The 21,967-nt window shown below is 47.4% G+C and overlaps 1 protein-coding gene across 1 annotated transcript; it reads left to right on the plus strand.

Annotated features, from left to right (window-relative positions):
• Nucleotides 1-17,016: 17,016 nt before the first annotated feature.
• On the plus strand, nt 17,017-21,346 carry CCDC190 (coiled-coil domain containing 190). The gene is given in 4 exon segments (XM_077824780.1): nt 17,017-17,179; nt 18,460-18,589; nt 20,712-21,060; nt 21,062-21,346. Coding segments are annotated over 4 exon segments (927 nt in total).
• The last annotated feature ends 621 nt before the right edge of the window (nt 21,347-21,967 follow it).

Here is a 21,967-nt window from a genome sequence, read left to right on the forward strand (position 1 = left end):
CTATTCAAACCCCCCGCTCACTGTCCCCTGACTGCCCCCCCGACCCCTATCCACTGCCCCCTGACAGCCCCCCGGATCCCCTGACCCAGCCCCCCCTGCTCCCCGGCCCCTTACCATGCTGCTCAGAGCAGCAGGAGCTCCCAGCCCCACCAGAGCCAGCCACGCCACCCACGCTGCCCGCGAGGAGCGGCGGGCCAGAGCGCTGACAGCGCGGTACGGTGGCGTCGCCGCGGGGAAAGGGCAGGTGTGGTGTCACAAAGTGCTCTCTCTAGTAATGTGCTACTGACGGTGTACTGAGCATGCTCAGTTTATTTGAGCATGCTCAGTACACCTGCTGAAGCCACTGCCCTTCACCCTGCCCTTATTATCCGGAAGATTCTGTGGACTGCTCTTGACAGGGGTTAAAAAGTGGCAAAGGGAGCGAATCGGAGCAGGGGGGTGGCCAGGGTCTGAGCAGGGGGCGGAAATTGACTGGTCAGGGGGCTCAAGCAGCTGGAGGCAGGATTAGGAGAGGGGTTAAAGGGCACAATCAGGGCGGGGGGAGGAGGCGGAGTTGAGCTCAGGGTGAGGCGCCGGCAGAGGGTGTCAGAGGACAAAACCTGGCACAGGCAGGGGCACAATGGGAAACAGTTACACCAGTGGGATTGAGACTCCGGTGTTTGTAAAAGTGGGGGGGGCAAAGGGGCTTTTTTTATTTCCCCTCTCACAAGACAGCACCTCTCAGCATCGGCTTCCCAGGGCTGGGGTCTTAAAGGCACAGACATCCCAATGCCTAGTCAATACAACTCCTCTTTGTCTGATTTAACCTACTGAGGCTATGTCTACACGACAAAGTTAAAAGTGCTGCTGCGGGTGCCAGTGCTCCTGGTAATCCACCTCGATGAGGGGATTAGCTCCGAGCACTGGGAGCCGATTCTGTCCACACTAGCACTTTAAAGCGCTCAAACTTGCTGCGCTCGGGGGGATGATTTTTCGCACCCCTGAGGCAGCACATTAAAGGGCTTTAACTTGCCAGTGTAGATAATCCCTGAGACTTAATTCAGTGAAACATTTTACATATATCCCCTCGGAAACATGTATCCCTTATCACTGTATCTGATTTCATAGCAGTTTCCCAAATTGTCTTATCTGCTGCTGGTATTCCTTGAATTCCCTGAATTTTTAAATTGAATTTTTTCTTCTCATTTTAGAGCTGACTGAATTTCCGGCCTAGGGTCAAAATTTTGTTTTGAGTCAGTCCACCAATGGGGATTGCATTTTTGCAATTGTTATTTTGCCACTCAGGCTAGCCCTTAGTGTTTTTCCGCATCCCATTGTGTACAACTTGATTCTCAAATATTCTTTAAAGGCAGTATACTATCTCCTATAATGTCTTTCTCCCTTGAAAAAAATCTATTCTAATTTTTGCAGAAAATTAGAACTGACGTCGTGGATCAGACCAATAGTCCGCCTAATCTAGTATCCTGACTGGTGACAGTGGCCAATGCCAGGTGCTTCTAAGGGAATGATCAGACCAGGCAATGACTCAGTGAACTCCCATTGTCCACTCCCAGCATCTGGCAGTCAAAGGACCGTTTAGGGACATGCAGAGTATGGGCCTGCATCCCTGATTATTTTGGCTAATAGCTAATGTACTTATCCTGAGGGACTGATCTAATTCTTTGTTCAACCTATTCATAGTTTTGCGTTTCAAAATATAATGAACAGACATCTACAACCCCAAGATACCTTTACAACCACAAGAATTCTAAAATCATGAGTTATACACTCTCGAGTCAAGAAATTTTAATAAATAAATGATATCTTTTTTTTTATGTGCCTCTTTGTTCCTAAGCCTGTAGGATGAGGAAGGCCAGTTCCAATGCCTTGAGCCTAAGCACCTGAATGACTCTTTGTCTAGCCTCATACTGTTCCTGTTACCTCTCCCAAACATTTAATATACCTAAGGCCATATCTACACTTTAAGTGTGGGTTAACTCAAGTTATGGCAGCACACAGTCACTATGGTTACTATGTCACTTGTGTGCATGCCTCCTGGATTCCTTGTCTCAGCAATCAGGGTACTCACCAGAAGCACTTGTATAGATTCAGAGTGAGGTGCATCATGACTCCACTGTATTTTGGGAAGCTTTGGTTTGGCAGTGTATGCTGGGTACCAAACAGGTCAGACAGGGGTGGTTGTGGCCATGGGATCCAACTGCTTACAATGCATTGTTAACCATCCGCTAATTTTATATGTATCCCATACATAAACATATACATAATGTTTACACCTTTTTTTCTAAACCCACAAGCCTGCCTGGCCCTCCTCACTGTCTGCCACCTCACACATAGTGGAAGCCGCCCCACCACAGACACAACTTTTTTTGTATAGTGATGTGCCCCGTGAGAGTTAATGTGTATACATTAGATTCCAGGGCCTTGTACCATCCAGAAACATATGCAGCAGTGAGGATCGTACTACCTGCAGCAGCGACAGGTCCTACTTTGCTAAAAAAGGCCATTTGGTGTAGCTAATTCAAGCAGTCTCACATGTAAAACTAAACTGATAGCTTTCTTTAACAGTAACAAGCCTTGTAGATGTGGGGAAGCGGTCAACATTGTCTATCTTGCCTTCAGTAAGGCTTTTGATACTGTCTCCCATGACCTTCTCATAAACAAACTATGGAAATGCAACCTAGATGGAGCTAAAATAAGATGGGTGCAAAACTAGTTGGAAAACAGTTCCGACAGTAGTTATCAGTGATTCACAGGCTGAAAGGGCTGAGTCAGGCTGAAAGGGCATAACGCGTGGGGTTCTGCAGGGATCAGTTCTGGATAAGTTTCTATTCAAAATCTTAATCAATGATTGAGATAATGGCATAAAGAGTACATTTATAAAGTTTGTGAATGATAACAAGCTGCACTCATACAAAATGGGAAATGACTTCCTAGGAAGGAGTACTGAGGAAAGGGATCTGGGGGGCATAGTGGACCACAAGCTGGCAGTATTGTGTCCAGGTGTCCAGTTCTGGGCACCACATTTCAGGAAAGATGTGGACAAATTGGAGAGAGTCCAGAGAAGAGAAAAAAAATTAAGGCCTAGAAAACATGACCTATGAGAGAAGTAGCATTTTTTTACAAAAGCTGTTTCTTACAATCTACATGTATAAATAACTGCCACGGATAGCACATTTCTACACATAGTAATTTCACATACACTAGTGCAGTGCAAGAAACTGCTACCTGTAGGCATTTGCTACATCAGATAGCAGTTTACTACAATAGCAGTTTCTTACAACCTCCCACGTATCAGTAACTGCTACCAGTAGCACATTCCTACAAGGAGCAGTTTAATACACTACCCCTGTGGCTAGCCTCCCTGGCAGGGAGCTCAGGGGCTGGGCAGGATGGTCCTGCAGGCCACATGTGGCCCACGGGCCATAGTTTGCCCACCTCTGAGTTAGAGGAAGGAAACTTTATGAAAGACAAGGTGGAGCCAGCAGGGGGCCCAGGGTATCCTGGAACTGGATGCAGTGCAACCACTACAGTTAGTCCCTTGCTGGGTGGCTGAGGGCAAGCGTTGTTCTTGCTGAACTAGTCAATATTTCCTCATGAATTAAAATTATAAACCACAGTCAGAGAATGAACCCCCACCTTCCTGGTACATTGCACAGAATCCGCCTGGACCCTCAGACCCCATGCAATCTAATAGGGAGAGTAACAAGTTTTTAACATTGTAGGAAAAAATATAACAGGGCCCTAATACTTCTGTCTGCACTGACCTGAGTGCCCTCTTGGTTTCCCACTTCCTTGCTTTTTGCAGTGGGGCAATGCAATATTTTCACATGGGAAATAGAAGCTATGCCAGGATCCAAACACTTCCTGTTGGACCCTAACAACACACTACTGTGTGCCATTCATCACTGGGGACCCATACATTGTCTACCATACTGCTTGATGGACCCAACAGCCCTGTGCTTTAGGGTTGGAGCTGATGCCATCTTAGGGTTGTGCTATAATTAGCATTAGGGGGCTGGAACAAAAATGTAGTTCAGGGATGAGTGACAGGATGAGATTAATGGATTAGTTCTAGATCAGAGGTGAGGGTCCACGTGAGTGGTTGGGATTATCAGGTTAGTGGTTCAGTATAGGGCAGGGTGAACATTACATACAGAAAAGTTATTTATAAGAGATCATAGCAATCGGAGGCCCAATATCCTGTGATAGCTCCCACAGAAATAAGAGGATACCCCCATTCACCCCCTCCTCTGAAGCTGGGGCACACCTTTCCCCAAGCTGTGCTTTGTGAGAGTTCTACAGCAGCCCCAGCTGGCAATAGGGGAGCATATTTTCAGGTCCTGGCTGTCACAGCCCATTGGACACAGGCCAAGGAGAGAGACTCCCCCTCTCCCACTTTGCAGCCTGGGTATCTTGTGCACTCACTGTGTCTCGGAGATTCCCAAGATGAGCGCACAGTGCCACTCAGTGGCAGCTACATGACTCTATTTTACTGACTACTGCCTGGCACCTGATTTTCTGGCTTTCTTCTAAGAGCATATACTGTGCCTGGCTGTAGATACAGTACCAGATTTCTTGGTGTGTTTGGAGTGGTTACTCGATCTATGAAGGTAGGTGTGGTGGTCCGTGGATTTCTTGTATATAGTTGTCTGTAGGGTTCTATTGCTGAAGTTGATAATGGTGTCCAGGAACTTAATGTTGGTGTAGGAGTGGTCTGAGTTTAATGAATGGGTGGTGATTGTTGAAGTTGTGGAAATCTGTGAGGGAGTTTGGATCATCTGGCCAGAGGATGAAAATATCATCAATGTAGCTCAAGCATATCATTGGTTTCGTGTTGCATTTGTCCAGAACTTCTTCTTCAAGGTGGCCCATGAAGAGGTTGGCACAGTGGGGAATCTTCCTAGTACCATGGCTGTTCCCATGGTTTGGACAAAGTGTTTGTTGAATGTAAAGTTGTTGTGGGTGAGGATGAGTTTGCCGATTGTTTGGGGTAGATATCTGAGGTTAGTGTCCATTATTTGGTAAATATTTGAGGCAAGCAGCTATGCCATCATTGTGAGGGATGCTGGCATATAAAAGGTGACATCCATGGTGGCAAAGATGGTGTAGGGAGGTTGCTAATGTTGCAGAGTTTCTGGAGGAAGTTGGTTGTGTCCTGGAGGAAGCTGCCCCTTTGTGTGGTGAGTGTTTTGAGGATGGTTTCTATGAGTCCCAATATTCCTTCTGTAAGAGGGCCATGGATCTGCCTGGGTTCCCTTATTTGGAAAGCATATACAAGGTCCATGGAGTGGGTTCATGGGGGGGTGAGGTTGTAGAGTTTCTCTTGGAGTTGTTTGGGGAAGGATTTGATGAGATCCTTAAATTCCTGGGTGAACTGTGGTCTTCTTTGAGTTCTTTATAGTAGGTGGGGTCAGAAAAGTGTTGATTGTCCTTGTTGCCATAGTCTTCATGGTTAAGGACTACAGGGGTGCCCGCTTTGTCTGCTGGTTTGATCACTATTTGGTGGTTGAATTTCAGGGACTGTATAACTATCCTCTCAGCAGTGGAGCGATTGTGGTGGATGTGAAGTTTGTTAAGGATTTCAGACATTTTTTTCCTGAGGCAGTTGATGTAATGATCAAGAGTGGGGTGTTCAGTCAGATAATTCTTTTTTCTTATGACTGTCAATTGGGACATGGTAGGTGTGGGTGATGAAGCCATTGTTATGAAAGAATTCTTTGAGGCAGAGTCAGCAGAAGAATTCTTCTAGTTCTCCACATGTTAGCATGGATTCAGGTTCTGTGGTGGAGCAGAAGTACAGATAATTGGAGAGTACAGATAATTCAGCTCCAGTTAGGGGTAGTCTTGATAAATTGGTGAGGTTGGGTTGTTGTATAGTGCCTGGCGCTATGGTTTCTCCTGGACGTGGTGTTTTGTGGGTTGTGGAATTGTTGTAGTTGGTTCCACTTTTTGTTTTTGGATTTGATGGCTGTCATCAGGTTTTTTGAATGGTTGTTTTGTGTTTCTTGCATGATTTCCAGGAAAGTTTCTTCCAGTATGTGGGAGCTTGTATTGATTTCTTGTTTGACATGATCCCTTCTGGAGTGTCTGAGGTGCAGCAAGTTGTTCCTCAGTTTTTCTCAAGGCCTTGTGCAGAGCTGTTCAGCATATTTGGACTTGTATGCAGTGGTCAGAGGGTTATAGATGACAGAAAAATGATAGACAAAAACACCATATCACCTGTGGGTGAGCCCGTCTCACAAAGCAATCACTCTACAGTTCTCATCCTCAAAGGAAACCTGCATGCCTTCAAAAGATGAGCCTGGGTGCATAAATTCATAATTTTGCTAGACACTAAAAATCATGGCCTGAACAGAGACACTGGATTTATGACTTATTACAACAAGCCATAACCCACTTAAACCACCTCCCCAGCTTTTTCCCCCCTTCCCCCCTAACACTGCAGAGGTGTCAATCAGTCACACCACCTTGAATGGTCTCTTGAAATATATGTTAATTAGGTCTACTAAACAGTCTGTTCCACCTTGTATGTAGCTGTGACAGTGAGTACATTTCCCAGCCCTGCAGAAGAACTCCATGTGGCTCGAAACCTTGTCTCTCTCACCAGCAGAAGATGGTCCGATAAAAGATATTCCCTCCCCCACTTTGTCCTGCTACTCTGGCCGTGGCCATTGTCTGAGGCACCTATAGCTGCACTGGAGAAAACCCTGTGGCTGGACGGGGAAAGGGCCAGTGGAGCTAATGGCCCTTTGCAGCATGTAGCTGCTTCCAGCATCTGTCCCTGGAACCCTGGCTGGCATGGTCTCATGGGAGACTTCAATCACCCTGATATCTGCTGGGAGAGCAATACAGCAGTGCACAGACAATCCAGGAAGTTTTTGGAAAATGTAGGAGACAATTTCCTGGTGCAAGTGCTGGAGGAACCAACTTGGGGCAGAGCTTTTCTTGACCTGCTGCTCACAAACCAGGAAGAATTAGTAGGGGAAGCAAAAGTGGATGGGAACCTGGGAGGCAGTGACCATGAGATGGTCAAGTTCAGGATCCTGACACAAGGAAGAAAGGAAAGCAGCAGAATACGGACCCTGGACTTCAGAAAAGCAGACTTTGACTCCCTCAGGGAACTGATGGGCAAGATCCCCTGGGAGAATAACATGAGGGGGAAAGGAGTCCAGGAGAGCTGGCTGTATTTTAAAGAAACCTCATTGAGGTTACAGAGACAAACCATCCCGATGTGTAGAAAGAATAGTAAATATGGCAGGCGACCAGCTTGGCTTAACAGAGAAATCCTTGCTGATCTTAAATACAAAAAAGAAGCTTACAAGACGTGGAAGTTTGGACAAATGACCAGGGATGAGTATAAAAATATTGCTCGGGTATGCAGGAGTGAAATCAGGAAGGCCAAATCACACCTGGAGTTGCAGCTAGCAAGAGATGTTAAGAGTAACAAGAAGGGTTTCTTCAGGTATGTTAGCAACAAGAAGAAAGTCAAGGAAAGTGTGGGCCCCTTACTGAATGAGGGAGGTAACCTAGTGACAGAGGATGTGGAAAAAGCTAACGGACTCAATGCTTTTTTGCCTCTGTCTTCACGAACAAGGTCAGCTCCCAGACTACTGCACTGGGCAGCACAGCAGGGGGAGGAGGTGGCCAGCCCTCTGTGGAGAAAGAAGTGGTTCGGGACTATTTAGAAAACCTGGACGAGCACAAGTCCATGGGGCCGGATGCGTTGCATCTGAGAGTGCTAAAGGAGTTGGCAGATGTGATTGCAGAGCCATTGGCCATTACCTTTGAAAACTCATGGCGACTAGGGGAAGTCCTGGATGACTGGAAAAAGGCTAATGTAGTGCTCATTTTTAAAAAAGGAAAGAAGGAGGATCCTGGGAACTACAGGCCAGTCAGCCTCACCTCAGTCCCTGGAAAAATCATTGAGCAGGTCCTCAAGGAATCGATTCTGAAGCACTTAGAGGAGAGGAAAGTGATCAGGAACAGTCAGCATGGATTCACCAAGGGCAATTCATGCCTGACTAATCTACTTGCCTTCTATGATGAGATAACTGGTTCTGTGGATGAAGGGAAAGCAGTCGACGTGTTCTTCCTTGACTTTAGCAAAACTTTTGACGTGGTCTCCCACAGTATTCTTGCCAGCAACTTAAAGAAGTATGGGCTGGATGAATGGACTATAAGGTGGATAGAAAGCTGGCTAGATTGTTGGGCTCAATGGGTAGTGATCAATGTCTCCATGTCTAGTTGGCAGCTGGTATCAAGTGGAGTGCCCCAAGGGTTGGTCCTGGGGCCGGTTTTGTTCAATATCTTCATAAATGATCTGGAGTATGGTGTGGATTGCACCCTCAGCAAGTTTGCAGATGACACTAAACTGGGAGGAGAGGTAGATATGCTGGAGGGTAGGGATAGAATACAGAGGGACCTAGACAAATTGGAGGATTGGGCCTAAAGAAATCTGATGAGGTTCAACAAGGATAAGTGCAGAGTCCTGCACTTAGGACGGAAGAATCCCATGCTCCGCTACAGACCAGGGACCGAATGGGTCGGCAGCAGTTCTGCAGAGAAGGACCTAGGGGTTACAGTGGATGAGAAGCTGGATATGAGTCAACAGTGTGCCCTTGTTGCCAAGAAGGCCAATGGCATTTTGGGATGTATAAGTAGGGGCATTGCCAGCAGATCAAGGGACGTGATCATTCCCCTCTATTCGACATTGGTGAGGCCTCATCTGGAGTACTGTGTCCAGTTTTGGGCCCCACACTCCAAGAAGGATGTGGAAAAATTGGAAAGAGTCCAGCGGAGGGCAACAAAAATGATTAGGGGACTGGAACACATGAGTTATGAGGAGAGGCTGAGGGAACTGGGGATGTTTAGTCTGCGGAAGAGAAGAATGAGGGGGGATTTGATAGCTGCTTTCAACTACCTGAAAGGGGGTTCCAAAGAGGATGGATCTAGACTGTTCTCAGTGGTACAAGATGATAGAACAAGGAGTAATGGTCTCAAGTTGCAGTGGGGGAGGTTTAGGTTGGATGTTAGGAAAAATTTTTTCACTAGGAGGGTGGTGAAACACTGGAATGCTTTACCTAGGGAGGTGAAAGAATTTCCTTCCTTAGAAGTTTTTAAGGTCAGACTTGACAAAGCTCTGGCTGGGATGATTTAATTGGGGATCGGTCCTGCTTTGAGCAGGGGGTTGGACTAGATGACCTCCTGAGGGCCTTTCCAACCCTGATATTCTATGATTTTAAAAGGAAATATTTTTTTCCCTTTGGGCTGCTGGAAAGCAGGTTTTAACCTGAAAGCAGTTAGAGGTTGTTTTTTTTTCTCTGCTTGTGGGCCAAAGCAGAGACAAAAGAGGATTGTCTTTTGTGAGCTGGAGTTTTCTCTACCTAAAGGAAGGGTAGTTAACCTCCTGCAGGGAAATTCATAAGTCTTCACAGACCTGAAGAAGTTTTTTTTCCCTAAGAGCAACTAGAGGGGTTTTCTGCCTATTTACATGGAGACAAAGGTGTTAAGTTTGTTTTTTTTTAAGGAGTTTTCTGTAGGCTGACAATCACTATCAGAGAACACAGGTATCCAGACAGCACAGCAAAATTTTACAAGCCAAGTTTTTTTTTTTCTTTCTAACTCTTGGGTGTAAAGTTAGTTAAAACAGAGAAGTTAGGATGACAGACTGCACTGTTCAACAGAAGCTGGAATTAGCCAGATTTGAGGCTGAGGAAAGACAAAAGGAACATGAAAGACGGGTAGAACTCAGACAGATGGAGAAGGAAAAAGAGAGGAAGCATGCACTGGAGATGGAGAAGGCAAAGTCTCAGCAGAATATACCAACAAACCCTAGCAATCCTTCTCCAGGTTCCACTTCCCAACCCAGAAGTTCCCCATCTGCAGGGCAGGCAATGATACCGAGGCCTTCTTAGAAAACTTCAAAAGGCCTGCCTTGGGTACAGCATCTCTACAGACCAATAAATGGTAGAGCTGAGGTTGCAGCTCAGTGAACCCTTAGCTGAGGTGGCGGCTGAAATGCCTAAGGAACATATGAACAAGTATGAACTGTTTAAAACCAAGGCGAGAGTCAGAATGGGGCTAACACCCGAGCATTCCCATTGGCGGTTCAGAGCCCTAAGGTGGAAACCAGACGTGTCATTTACCCGACATGCCTACCACATTATGAAACGTTGGGATGCCGGGATATCAGGAGCAAGTGTTAAATCTCCAGTAAATTTGCCCTTCCTAATGCAAATGGAGCAGTTCTTAGAGGGAGTTCCTGAGGAAATAAAAAGATATATCCTAGATGGGAAGCCCAAAACTGTAATCGAGGCAGGAGAGATTGGAGCCAAATGAGTGGAGGTGGCAGAAAAGAAAAAAACTGGTCGCAGTTGGAGCGGAGACCAGAAGGGACAACCCCAGACCACACCCTATTAGCGGGGGCAGCCCAAGGTCCCACCTACCCGCCAAGGAACCCTCCAGCCACCTTCTCGTCCCGCCACACCATTCTTCAGCAACCCACCTTGCCCCAGTGACCTGTCAGCTGGACGATGTTTTAAATGTAATGAGCAGGGGCATGTAAAGGCCAACTGCCCCAAGAACCCCAACAGATTACAGTTCATTGCACCGGAATCACACCAGAGGTCCTCAGGCCCAGATACCTCCCAGATACCCTCGGAGCAGAGGGAAACTGTAAGTGTGGGCGGGAAGAAGGTCACAGCGTGGAGGGACACCGGAGCACAAGTGTCGGCTATCCATGCTTCCTTAGTGGACCCCAATTTAATCAACCCAGAGATCCAAGTGACGATTCAACCCTTCAAGTCCAACTCTTTCAATTTGCCTACAGCCAAGTTGCCTGTCCAGTACAAGGGCTGGTCAGGAATGTGGACTTTTGCAGTCTATGATGATTATCCCATCCCCATGCTGTTGGGGAAAGACTTGGCAAATCGTGTGAAGCAGGCCAAGAGGGTGGGAACGGTCACCTGCAGCCAGACTAAACAAGCCATCATGCCTAGCTCTGTCCCGGAAACTTCTACCAGGACCGGGTCAGAGGTGATGGACCCGGACCCCAGGCCAATGTCTGCAACAGCAGTAGTGGATCCAGTCCCAGAGACCCAGACGGAGCCAATCCCAGAACCGGAACTGGCGGAACTAGCACCAGACCCATTGCCAGCACTGAACCCAGTACTTGCAACCCCAACACCAGAGGGCCCCACCAAACCTGAACCGGCAGCAGCTGATAACCCTACACAAGAGGCTCAGCTGGAGCCTGAACCCCAACATAGTGCACCAGTGGAGAGCGGTTCACAGTCAACGGAAACAGCCCCATTCCCTACATTGCTTCCAGAGGGACCAAGCATAGGTCCACAATCCACTGAGGAACTGATGTCTCCAGCATCAAGGGAACAGTTCCAGACCAAACAGGAAGCAGATGAAAGCCTCCAGAGAGCTTGGACGGTGGCACGGAGCACCCACCGCCTCACAGCTCTTCTAATTGATCCAGGTTTGTTGTAGAAAGAGGACTTTTATACAAGGAAACTCTTTCTGGTGGACACCAGGAAGACTGGCATCCTCAGAGACAGTTGGTATTTCCAACTAAGTACCGGGTCAAGCTCTTGAGCTTAGCCCATGATCATCCTAATGGCCATGCTGGGGTGAACAGGACCAAAGACCGTTTGGGGAGGTCATTCCACTGGGAGGGAATGGGCAAGGATGTTTCTACCTATGTCCGGTCTTGTGAAGTATGCCAAAGAGTGGGAAAACCCCAAGACCAGTTCAAAGCCCCTCTCCAGCCACTCCCCATCATTGAAGTTCCATTTCAGCGAGTAGCTGTGGATATTCTGGGTCCTTTTCCGAAAAAGACACCCAGAGGAAAGCAGTACATACTGACTTTCATGAATTTTGCCACCCGATGGCCGGAAGCAGTAGCTCTAAGCAACACCAGGGCTAAAAGTGTGTGCCAGGCACTAGCAGACATTTTTGCCAGGGTAGGTTGGCCCTCCGACATCCTCACAGATGCAGGAAATAATTTTCTGGCAGGAACTATGGAAAGCCTTTGGGAAGCTCATGGGGTAAATCACTTGATTGCCACTCCTTACCACCATCAAACAAATGGCATGGTGGAGAAGTTTAATGGAACTTTGGGGGCCATGATACGTAAATTCGTAAATGAGCACTCCAATGATTGGGACCTAGTGTTGCAGCAGTTGCTCATTGCCTACAGAGCTGTACCACATCCCAGTTTAGGGTTTTCCCCATTTGAACTTGTATATGGCTGTGAGGTTAAGGGGCCATTACAGTTGGTGAAGCAGCAATGGGAGGGATTTACACCTTCTCCAGGAACTAACATTCTGGACTTTGTAACCAACCTACAAAACACCTTCTGAACCTCTCTAGCCCTTGCTAAAGAAAACCTACAGGATGCTCAAAAAGAGCAAAAAGCCTGGTATGATAAACATGCCGGAGAGCATTCCTTCAAAGTAGGGGACCAGGTCATGGTCTTAAAGGCGCTCCAGGCCCATAAAATGGAAGCGTCGTGGGAAGGGCTATTCATGGTCCAGGAGCACCTGGGAGCTGTTAATTTTCTCATAGCATTCCCCACCTCCAACTGAAAGCCTAAGGTATTACCATATTAATTCTCTAAAGCCCTTTTATTCCAGAGAATTAAAGGTTTGTCAGTTTACAGCCCAAGGAGGAGATGACGCTGAGTGGCCTGAAGGTGTCTACTACGAAGGGAAAAGTGCTGGTGGCGTGGAAGAGGTGGACAAATGGCCATTGTAGTTTGGGTGCCTCATGCTCCCATTCTCCTCTATGAGCTGCGCTCCCTGGCCAGATTATGTCTCTCATCATACACCACATTCTCCCCTCTTGCTGAGTTGCCACTATGTGTCGTGGGAGATGTAGTCTGGCTGGGGAACCTGTCCCATAAAGCAAAATGGGGATATAAGGCAGCCAAACTAAAACTCCCGGGAAGCACAGCAGTGGTATTTCCAAATTGAACATTTTCAGTTTTCAACTAAAAACCAAAAACTTGTTGATGTTTGGATGTCCAGTTGTTCAACAAAAAGTCAAAATTTTCCATTGCGAACAGACACGTAGTGAAAAGTTGCATTTAATTGAAACTTTTCCATCAAAATACAGTTTTGATGGAAAACTTTCCACCAGCCCTACCCATACAGAAGCTTCTGAGCTCAGCTTATTTCAGTGAATAAAGTGGGCCATGCTAACATGGGCACTTCCTGTTGAAGAATTTTCCTAGCAAGCTGTATTATTCTCTGCACCAGGGTCAAATTCAGAATATAGAAAAAAAATGGAGCTAACCAGCCATGCCCATGTCCCTCTGGGCACCACATTTTAGGAAACATGTGGATAAGGTGGAGAGAGACAAAAATGATCAAATGCTTAGAAAAGCTGACCTCTGAGGAAAGTTTTTAAAAAGGGCATGTTTAGAAGACTGAGGGGGGATCTGATAGCAGCCATCAAATATGTTAAGGGTTGTTTTAAAGAGGATTGTCATCAATTGTTCTCCATGTCCACTGAAGGTCGGACAAAAAACAGTGGGTTTAATCTGCAGCACAGAGATTTACATTAGATATTAGAAAAAACTTTATTTCAATAAGGGCAGTTAAGCTCTGGAACGGGCTTCCAAGGGAGGTTGTGGAATCCCTGTCACTGGGGGGTTTTAATAACAGGGCTGGTCTAGCGTTACTTGGTCCTGTCTCAGTGCAGGGGGCTGGACTTGATGACATCTCGAGGTCCCTTCCAGCTCTACATTTCATTGATTCTTTGTGCCTTTTGTAGCTCACTGCCTCCCCACCCCCCTTCAGATATTTACACGGTAAGCTTGTCAGGCCAGGGGCTATGTCACAGTGTGTTTGTACACCTAGCACCATGGAGCCATGTCCTGGACTGGCTTCAGACACCACAAGGGGGAGCGGAATATTTTGTATTAGATCAACTTCTGCTGGTGAGAGAAAAAAGCTTTCGAGCCATACAGAGCTCTTCCTCAGGTCTGACTTGTGTATAAAACATGCAGCCACAGGAGCAGCCAAGAGATCTGGTCTGAGGAAGAGCTCTGTGTAAGCTGGAGAGCTTGTCTCTCTCACCAACAGAGGTAGGTCCAATCAAAGATACTACCTCAGCAACCTTGTCTCACTAATATCCTGGGACTGACAGGCTGCAACAACACTGTATAGATAATGTTAGTAATGGGGAGGAGGAGGAGAAGGCCCTGCCCACCACAGGAGAACGCTTGCTTTTCTCCTTAGCAAATAAGGAGAAAGGAATAACCTTGCTAAGCTCTTAGATACCCAGGGGACAGGTAACTTAGAAATACTCACAGCAGGGAGCTAAGCAGGCAGAGTGGGCTGAGGTGGTGGCTGAGCTGAGCTGCCTACGTTCTGGAGAAGCCCATGACACTCTGTTAGGGTTCCCTCCCCACTCTGAACTCTAGGGTACAGATGTGAGGACCCGCATGAAAGACCCCCTAAGCTTATTTCTACCAGCTTAGGGTAAAACTTCCCCAAGGCACAAACTCTTTGCCCTTGGAGGGTACACTGCCACCACCAAGTGATTTAACAAAGCATCAGGAAAAGGACCACTTGGAGTTCCTATTCCCCCAAAATATCACCCCAAGTCCTTACACCCCCTTTCCTGAGGAGGCTTGAGAATAATATCTTAACCAATTGGTTACAAAGTGATCACAGACCCAAACCCCTGGGTCTTAGCACAATAGATAAATCAGTCAGGCTCTTAAAAGAAACAAAACTTTATTAGAAAGAAAAAAGGTAAAAGATGCACCTCTGTAAAATTAGAAGGGAAGCTAATCTCACAGGGCAATCAGATTTAAAACACAGAGGATTTCCCTCTGGGCAAAAACTTTAAAGTTACAAAAAGAAAACCAGCATAGAGAAAATCACAAGCCAAAACAAAAGTAAACTAATGCATTTCCTTGCTAGTACTTATTAATTCTAATGTAGTTGGATTGCTTGCTTTCTTGATCGCTCTCTGGCAAGCACACAGAACAGACAGACAAAAGCCTTCCCCTCCCCACCAGATTTGAAAGTATCTTGTCCCCTTATTGGTCCCTTTGGTCAGGTGCCAGCCAGGTTACCTGAGCTTCTTAACCCTTTACAGGTAAAAGGATATTGTGCCTCTGGCCAGGAGGGATTTTATAGTACTGTATACAGGAAGGTTGTTACCCTTCCCTTTATGTTTATGACACACTCCAATAAGGGTGATGTATGCTGCTGCTGCCCTTGAGCCTCTGCACAGTGGAGCCTCTGTTACAAACTGGCAATGCCTTCTCAGCAATATAATACCTGGCAACAGTTTCATAGCTACAGGGAGGCTTTCACAGTGCCCTTGCGAAGAGGAGGGGCCCATGGCTGCGGACGCCAGGGTGGAATGTCTGCTTGGTAGAGTGTATGCAGAGCAGCGACAGGCAAAGCTCTCCTCAATTGAAAGCTGACCTGTCACTCAAGTGGCCCTGCTGCACCACGGCTGTAAGGTGGAGGCTGGGGAGGGATATGCTTATGGCAATCACACTATGAGCATGTCATGGGGTTTGTGCATTTAAACATCTCAACCTTCCCATTGCACAAGATGCTCCTCACCCGGAGTGGCCCACTGACACTGGGGCACCGGGGGCAGTACCAACATTCACTGAGCCAAGGGGGGACTCCGTAGGGTTAGCAATCCCAAATCAGCCCATCTTTGGGAGATGCCCCCCGTCAGGGGATTAAAGCACTGTCTGTGATATTAGGTAAGGAAAGATGGCCTGTGACACTGGTCTGTTGAGTGAGTCTTCTAACGGCTTTCTGCCTTGGCAAATTGAGGGTGGTGAGAATAGCTGTTTCAATGTGGTGAGGGTGAAGCCCGCCAGATCTGTAAAGTGCTTCAGGTCCTCTCGTGGGAGATGGAGACATTCTCTCATGGCAAAGTGCTCCTTAGCCTGCGGAGCTCTTCCTGTTTCGGGTCCTGTGATAAATGAAGGTGAGGCAGTGTGGGGGGTGGGGTGGGAGGGGTAGCTTCCTTTTATGGACACCCAGCCAGCCAGTAGCTATAAAATCCCTCTTGGTAGCTCTTCTCTACTTACTTTACCTATAAAGGGTTAAAAAGTCTGGCTGCGTGCATAGGTAAAAGGAAGTGAGTGGGCACCTGACCAAAAGAGCCAATGGGAAGGCTAGAACTTTTTAAAATTGAAACAAGGCTCCCTTTTGTCTGTGTGTGATTATTCTCCCAGAGAACAGGGACAGGGCTGGACTAGGCTGTAAGAGCTTGCGCCAGGTATGGAAAATCATTAAATCATACCTAGAAACTACTCATTTGAAATCCCAGATATGTAAGTAGATCAGGAAATGTCTAGGAAGACGTGATTAGGTTTATCCCTTTTATTTCTTTACGGCTTTTGGACTTCTCTGTGCTAACCCCCAAATGCTTTTGTTTTGCTTGTAACCATTAAGCTGGACCTCAAGAAAACCATTCTTGATGCTTAATTATTATATTTGCTCTTTTAAAAATCTAGCAATAGCCTAAGTTCCAGATGTATTTTCTTTCTTTCTGTTTTTAATAAAATTTACCTTTTTTAAGAACAGGATTAGGATTTTTGTGTCCTAAGAGGTTTGTGCACGTTGTTTAATTAGTTGGTGGCAACAGCTGATTTCCTTTGACTTCTTTCTCAGCTCTTCCCTGCAGGGGGGTGGTGAAAGGGCTTGAAGGTACCTGACAGGGAGGAATTCCCAAGTGCGCCTTCCTGGGTCTAAAAGGGTTTTCTTTTTTTTTTTGCACTTGGGTGGTGGCAGCATCTACCCATCCAGGGTCAGAGAGAAGCTGTAACCTTGGGAGTTTAATACAAGCCTGGAGTGGCCAGTATTAATTTTTAGAACCCTTGCAGGCCCCCACCTTCTGCACTCAAAGTGCCAGCATGGGGAATCAGCCTTGACAGGTCCCTTCCATGGTGCTGTGCTCTTATCTGGGGCTTTCCAGCCTACGAGGGGAGCAGCTGTCGGCATCATACATCAGTCGAAAACACCTATGGCAGAGGGAGACCCATCCAGGCACTGGGAGCTGGAGAGACAGGATGTCAAGCAGGTTGAAGCCCGGCTCAGCCATAGGCTGCAGGACTTAGAGGAAGCACGACCCTACCACATGAATTCAATGATCAAAGAGCAGAGGGAGATACAGAGACTGCAACAAGGTGAGGCTCCCTTCCCATCTCCTCCAAATAGAGCCCCCAGCCCAGCATGAATTACAAAGAAACCCTCCAAAATTAGACATGCAGTGAGGAGAGATCCTGCCCAGCAGCAAACTCAGCAATCCAAGCAGTGGGGGAAGTGCGAGTGAAGGAGAGAATCTGTGAGGCAACCCGCAGAAAGGGCCAGTTAAAGAGCCACTGGATATTTGGTATTGGTGTCTGTGCTGCGTAGCTGTACCGCACTTGCCTGTCTTCTATGCTGGAACTTGCCTGTGTCAATATCAATTCCATTCCTAAGTTAGGTTTCAGAGTAACAGCCGTGTTAGTCTGTATTCGCAAAAAGAAAAGGAGTACTTGTGGCACCTTAGAGACTAACCAATTTATTTGAGCATGAGCTTTCGTGAGCTACAGCTCACTTGTATCACACATGTATCTGATGAAGTGAGCTGTAGCTCACGAAAGCTCATGCTCAAATAAATTGGTTAGTCTCTAAGGTGCCACAAGTACTCCTATTCCTAAGTTAGGTGTACGAGCAGCTCACACAGCCTTTGCATTTCCACATTACGGCATTTTTGCAGCACTCTAAGCTGCTGAGGGGTGTAAGCGGAAAGAGGAGGCAATGTTTCTGGAAGATGTGGCTGTCAGTTAGGTTGTCGCCAGACCAAGTGAAGACAGGGACATGGTGGGTTGGTGGTGACAGTAAGTTTGCTAGATCTTTTATACTGTAGTTGGATTTATTTGGGAAGTTTGTTCATGACACCATTGGTGGCATACACGGTTGGCATAAGTGTCTGGGTTTAGTTATGAATTATCACTTGATTTCAAAATTGCTTCTGTGCATGCCTCTTTGCAAACATTGACTAAGCCAGTGCCCAAAGGCACTGTCAGACTGCCCAGGCAAACGATCAGGCCCAAGATGGAGAGGCTTGATGTTGAGAATGGGGAGGGCTAGGACTGCGTGAACAGCTGGGTTTTAAGGAGGAGAGAGCACTTTGCAGGGGAAAACTAGATGGCTGTGCCAAGTGGCTGGGGGAAGCATGGGAGAAAACACACAGCTGAGGGTGGGAGACACAGGTGAAAGGCCCAGTGACAAGAGAGGATTGCACACAGCGTGTGGAGGTAGCCAAAAGGAAGGGCGAAATGGATGGTAAGATTTCCAGCCAGCCAGCCTGGCCCTCAGCAGTGCCTTGGTAGCTGTGCATTTCTAGGGGTGGCCCCAGGCTCTCCTGCGCTGCTCCCCAGTGTTCTCCATGATTAGTGATCAGTGTTTGCTCATGTCTTATGCAATTCCCGGAAGAAGGCCCATGTCACTCTAGGGGACCTCTCCCAGGAGGTTGGTAAAAAGCCAGCTCTGCCCACGCTCCCCACTTCGTCAGGGCAGCAGCACAGCAACAGCCAAGCGGAGCAACTGAGGTAAGGATGTGTGTAATGTAACCTTCCTCTGCAGCCTGGCAACCAGAGTCACTCGCCACACACAAATGTCCATTAAACCTCAGCGCCCAACCAGGCAGGGGTGACGACTGTACTGAGTGCTGCAGGCATCTCCTGCCCCTGGGCAGGGTAAGCCTCAGGGTGGATGGGGATGGGTGACAAGAGGGAGTTAGATGGTTACAAACATGCTAAGCAGCCTATGGCTGGAGATGCCCATCACAGGACGGGGTAAAGGGAGCAGAGGGTAACTCTCAGACTGGACAAGGTTATCCCAGGCTGAGTGTCTTGTCCTGTGGGAGGTTAGCCACACATGAAACCAGCTTCTGATGGCACCTACTGACTAACAGAACTGGTCAGAACTTGGAAAAACATGTTGAAATGGTGACATTGTCCCTTTATCACAGGGTGTGAAATGGAACCATGGTTATTTTATATATTTTTTTAAATTTCATGACAGTTTTCAAAAATTTTTGAATTTTTAAAACTTCAAAATTTTGGATTTTTGACATTTCAAATTTGTGTTGCTCCCTTCCCCCCCCCCCCCCATTGCCATTGAATGCAATAACTGTAATAACGTGGAAAGAGCAGGGTGGAGGCATAGCCGCTTGTTACTCATTCCTGTAGCATTTTTCCTTTTACTGCTCGCTAATTTCAAAACTTCCCTGATTTTGGTAAGGGACAGAGCAGCAAAGGGCAAACTGAGCTCCTGCCAAAGCTTGAGAGTGTTTTGAAGTTACAGAGAGGAAAAAAGGAAAAGAGACAGCACAAAGTGACAAGAAACAAACCCTTGATGTTATTTAATCTGTCACACTCAGTGACAAGACAAAGGGAAATGGAGGGGAAAGGGGAGAAAGAGGAAAAACACTTACCACATTTCACACACCCCAGGTTTTCCATTTTTTGTTTCTTTTCTCATATTTGCCAGTGCAAAAAGTAATGAAGTGAAAAAATGTGCTATTTTCTCACTTTCTTTTCATTTTTAACCTGTTCCTCCTTTGTTTCAGTGAAAAAACGGCAGGGAGAGAGTAAAATATACTAAGTGGGCATTTTACAATAATTTTGAAACAAAAAATGTAGCAAATACCCCAAAATGTTGGTACTTTTTAAATACATTTTTCACTTCAATATTTTTCCAAACAATGAAAAATGTCACTGTACACAAACTCGCTTTGCAAAAACATGTGTGCTTGTTGCCTATAGGTTCCCATTTTTTGAAAGAATTTTTTTTACTGGAAAAATATGGCCTGTCTGGGCCAAAGAGAGCAATGCCCAGCCCATATATATGAGCACCAGGAATCATGGCTGGAGGAGTCCTGTTGGACTCACCTGGCAGAGCACCTATTGAAGTCCTGGAAAGGTGGTTGGGCACAAACCTGCCCACAGCTGAAGGTCCCTCCCAAAGCCTAAGGGGAGGAGCTACTGGATCCAGCACTCAAGTGAATGCGGGAGACAACTAATGAAAAACAAGGATGGGAGTGAGGGTCACAGGATCATAAGCAGGGAGCCAGAGAGGGACAGCGAGCAGAGAACCCTGGACAGCACCCACTGCTCCTCTAAGGCATTGAGGGAGCCAGCAGATGTGGCCCAGAGGAACTCTGCCCAGAGTTGTGACCTGAGGGAGGAATAGAAATATGCCCCACAGGTGCAGAGCACCTCCTCATCCAACAACCTCCTCCTGGTGCAATGGACGGCCACTGTGGCCAGCGCCAGGAGGTAGTGGCAAAGAGGTCTAGTGACTTTGTGGGGCCACGGATGGGGTGTGCATAGTGTAGGAGGTGCGGGGAGAAGTGCAGCCAGAACCTGAGGAGAAGGTTCTAGAGGAGCGGGAAAGGGGGCTGCAGCCTGGTGCACTAGGGTCTCCCTCTCGCTGCAGAAGGGGCAGGTGTGAGGGAGAGGAGTGACCCACGCCAGGTATACACTTGTGCTCATGGCTCTGTGAAGTAGCCTCACGTGGCAGAGCAGCTAAGCACGATGGGTGGGCAGAGCAGCTGGGCTCTGTCATGGGCACTGGGGTCAGGATGGCAAGCAAAGGGAGGTGATTAAGGGAGAGCCGCTGGTCAGTGACTGCACAGGTTTCCACCCCTCTCTCTTCCCTCCTTTATAGAGCACCGCGAAGTACTTTGCCCAAGATGGAGGGACCCACACGGGCAGCCCAATCACCCTTGCAGCATCAGACACACAACGGTGACATCCTGGATGATGCAGAACAGGAGTCCTCTGGAAGGCATGGATCGACTTCAACATGCACCCAGGCTAAAGCTGCAAGCTCCATCCCAGACATCAACCTGTCTGACCTCAGATATTCCATCGCCAGGCGGCTGAACATCTCTGCCAATCTGGCAGAGCAGGAAGAAACCAGCAGCCAAGGAGAGCTGGGTACAGGCCCCACAGTGCTTCCCCATGGACAGTCAGAGGCCAGCGATGTGGATGGCAGTGACACCATGCCCAAGCCCCCCAGCAGAAGCTAGCTGCACAGGGAGAAGGAAGCCTTCCCTTGGCCATGAGAAGCTAAGCTCTGATACAGATGCCTATGCCCCCGACAGCAGCCACCTCAGATCCATGCACAGCAGGCCTGGGTTTCTGGAGTTGTATGCTGAAGCCAGGAAGGCCCGGTTTATCCGGCACAAGGGCATTCCAGCCTCGGGGAAGGAACTCAGCCTGCAAGAGATCTTTGGGCATGTCAACAGCTTAGACCCCAGCCCCCCAGCAGAAGAACAGAAGCAGCACAACCCTAAATGATGGCTCCTTCCCCTAAGGGAGGCTTGTGAGGGTCAACCACAGGAAAAGGTGGTCTGCCCTGCTGTCTGGAACAGCCAGCTAGCCAGGATTATAGATTCATAGATTGTAAGGCCATTAGGGCATCTAGTCTGACCTGCTGTAGAAGACGTGCCATGGAATTTCATCCAGCTACTGCCTATAGCTTCTGCTTGACCTACAGCATAGCTTTTCGAAAGAAACACCACCTCCTGATGGAAAGATTTCATCTGAGGAAGAATCCACCACAGCCCTTGAGAAGGTGTTTTACCCTCACTGTAAATAAGTTGCCACTTTCTCCCAGTCTGAGTCTATCTAGCTTGATCTTCCTGCTCTTGGCTCTCATTTTGCCTGTGTCTGCTAGAATTAAGAGCCCTCTTTTCTCAGAAATCATCTGCCCATCAAGGTACTTGTTGTCCATAATCAAGTGGTTTCTTAACCTTCTTCTCTTTGATCAGCTAAAGAGATTGAGCTGAATTTCTCTCTCACTCACAGGCAGGATTGCCAGACCTCAGATCAGTCTCATGACTCTTCTCCGAATCCTTTCAGTTTCTCAGCAGCCTTGTAGAAGTGTGGGCCCCAGAAGGGACACAGTGTCTGGTAATG

This window comes from Eretmochelys imbricata, chromosome 8 (assembly GCF_965152235.1).
Source record: "Eretmochelys imbricata isolate rEreImb1 chromosome 8, rEreImb1.hap1, whole genome shotgun sequence".
NCBI lineage: Eukaryota > Metazoa > Chordata > Testudines > Cheloniidae > Eretmochelys > Eretmochelys imbricata.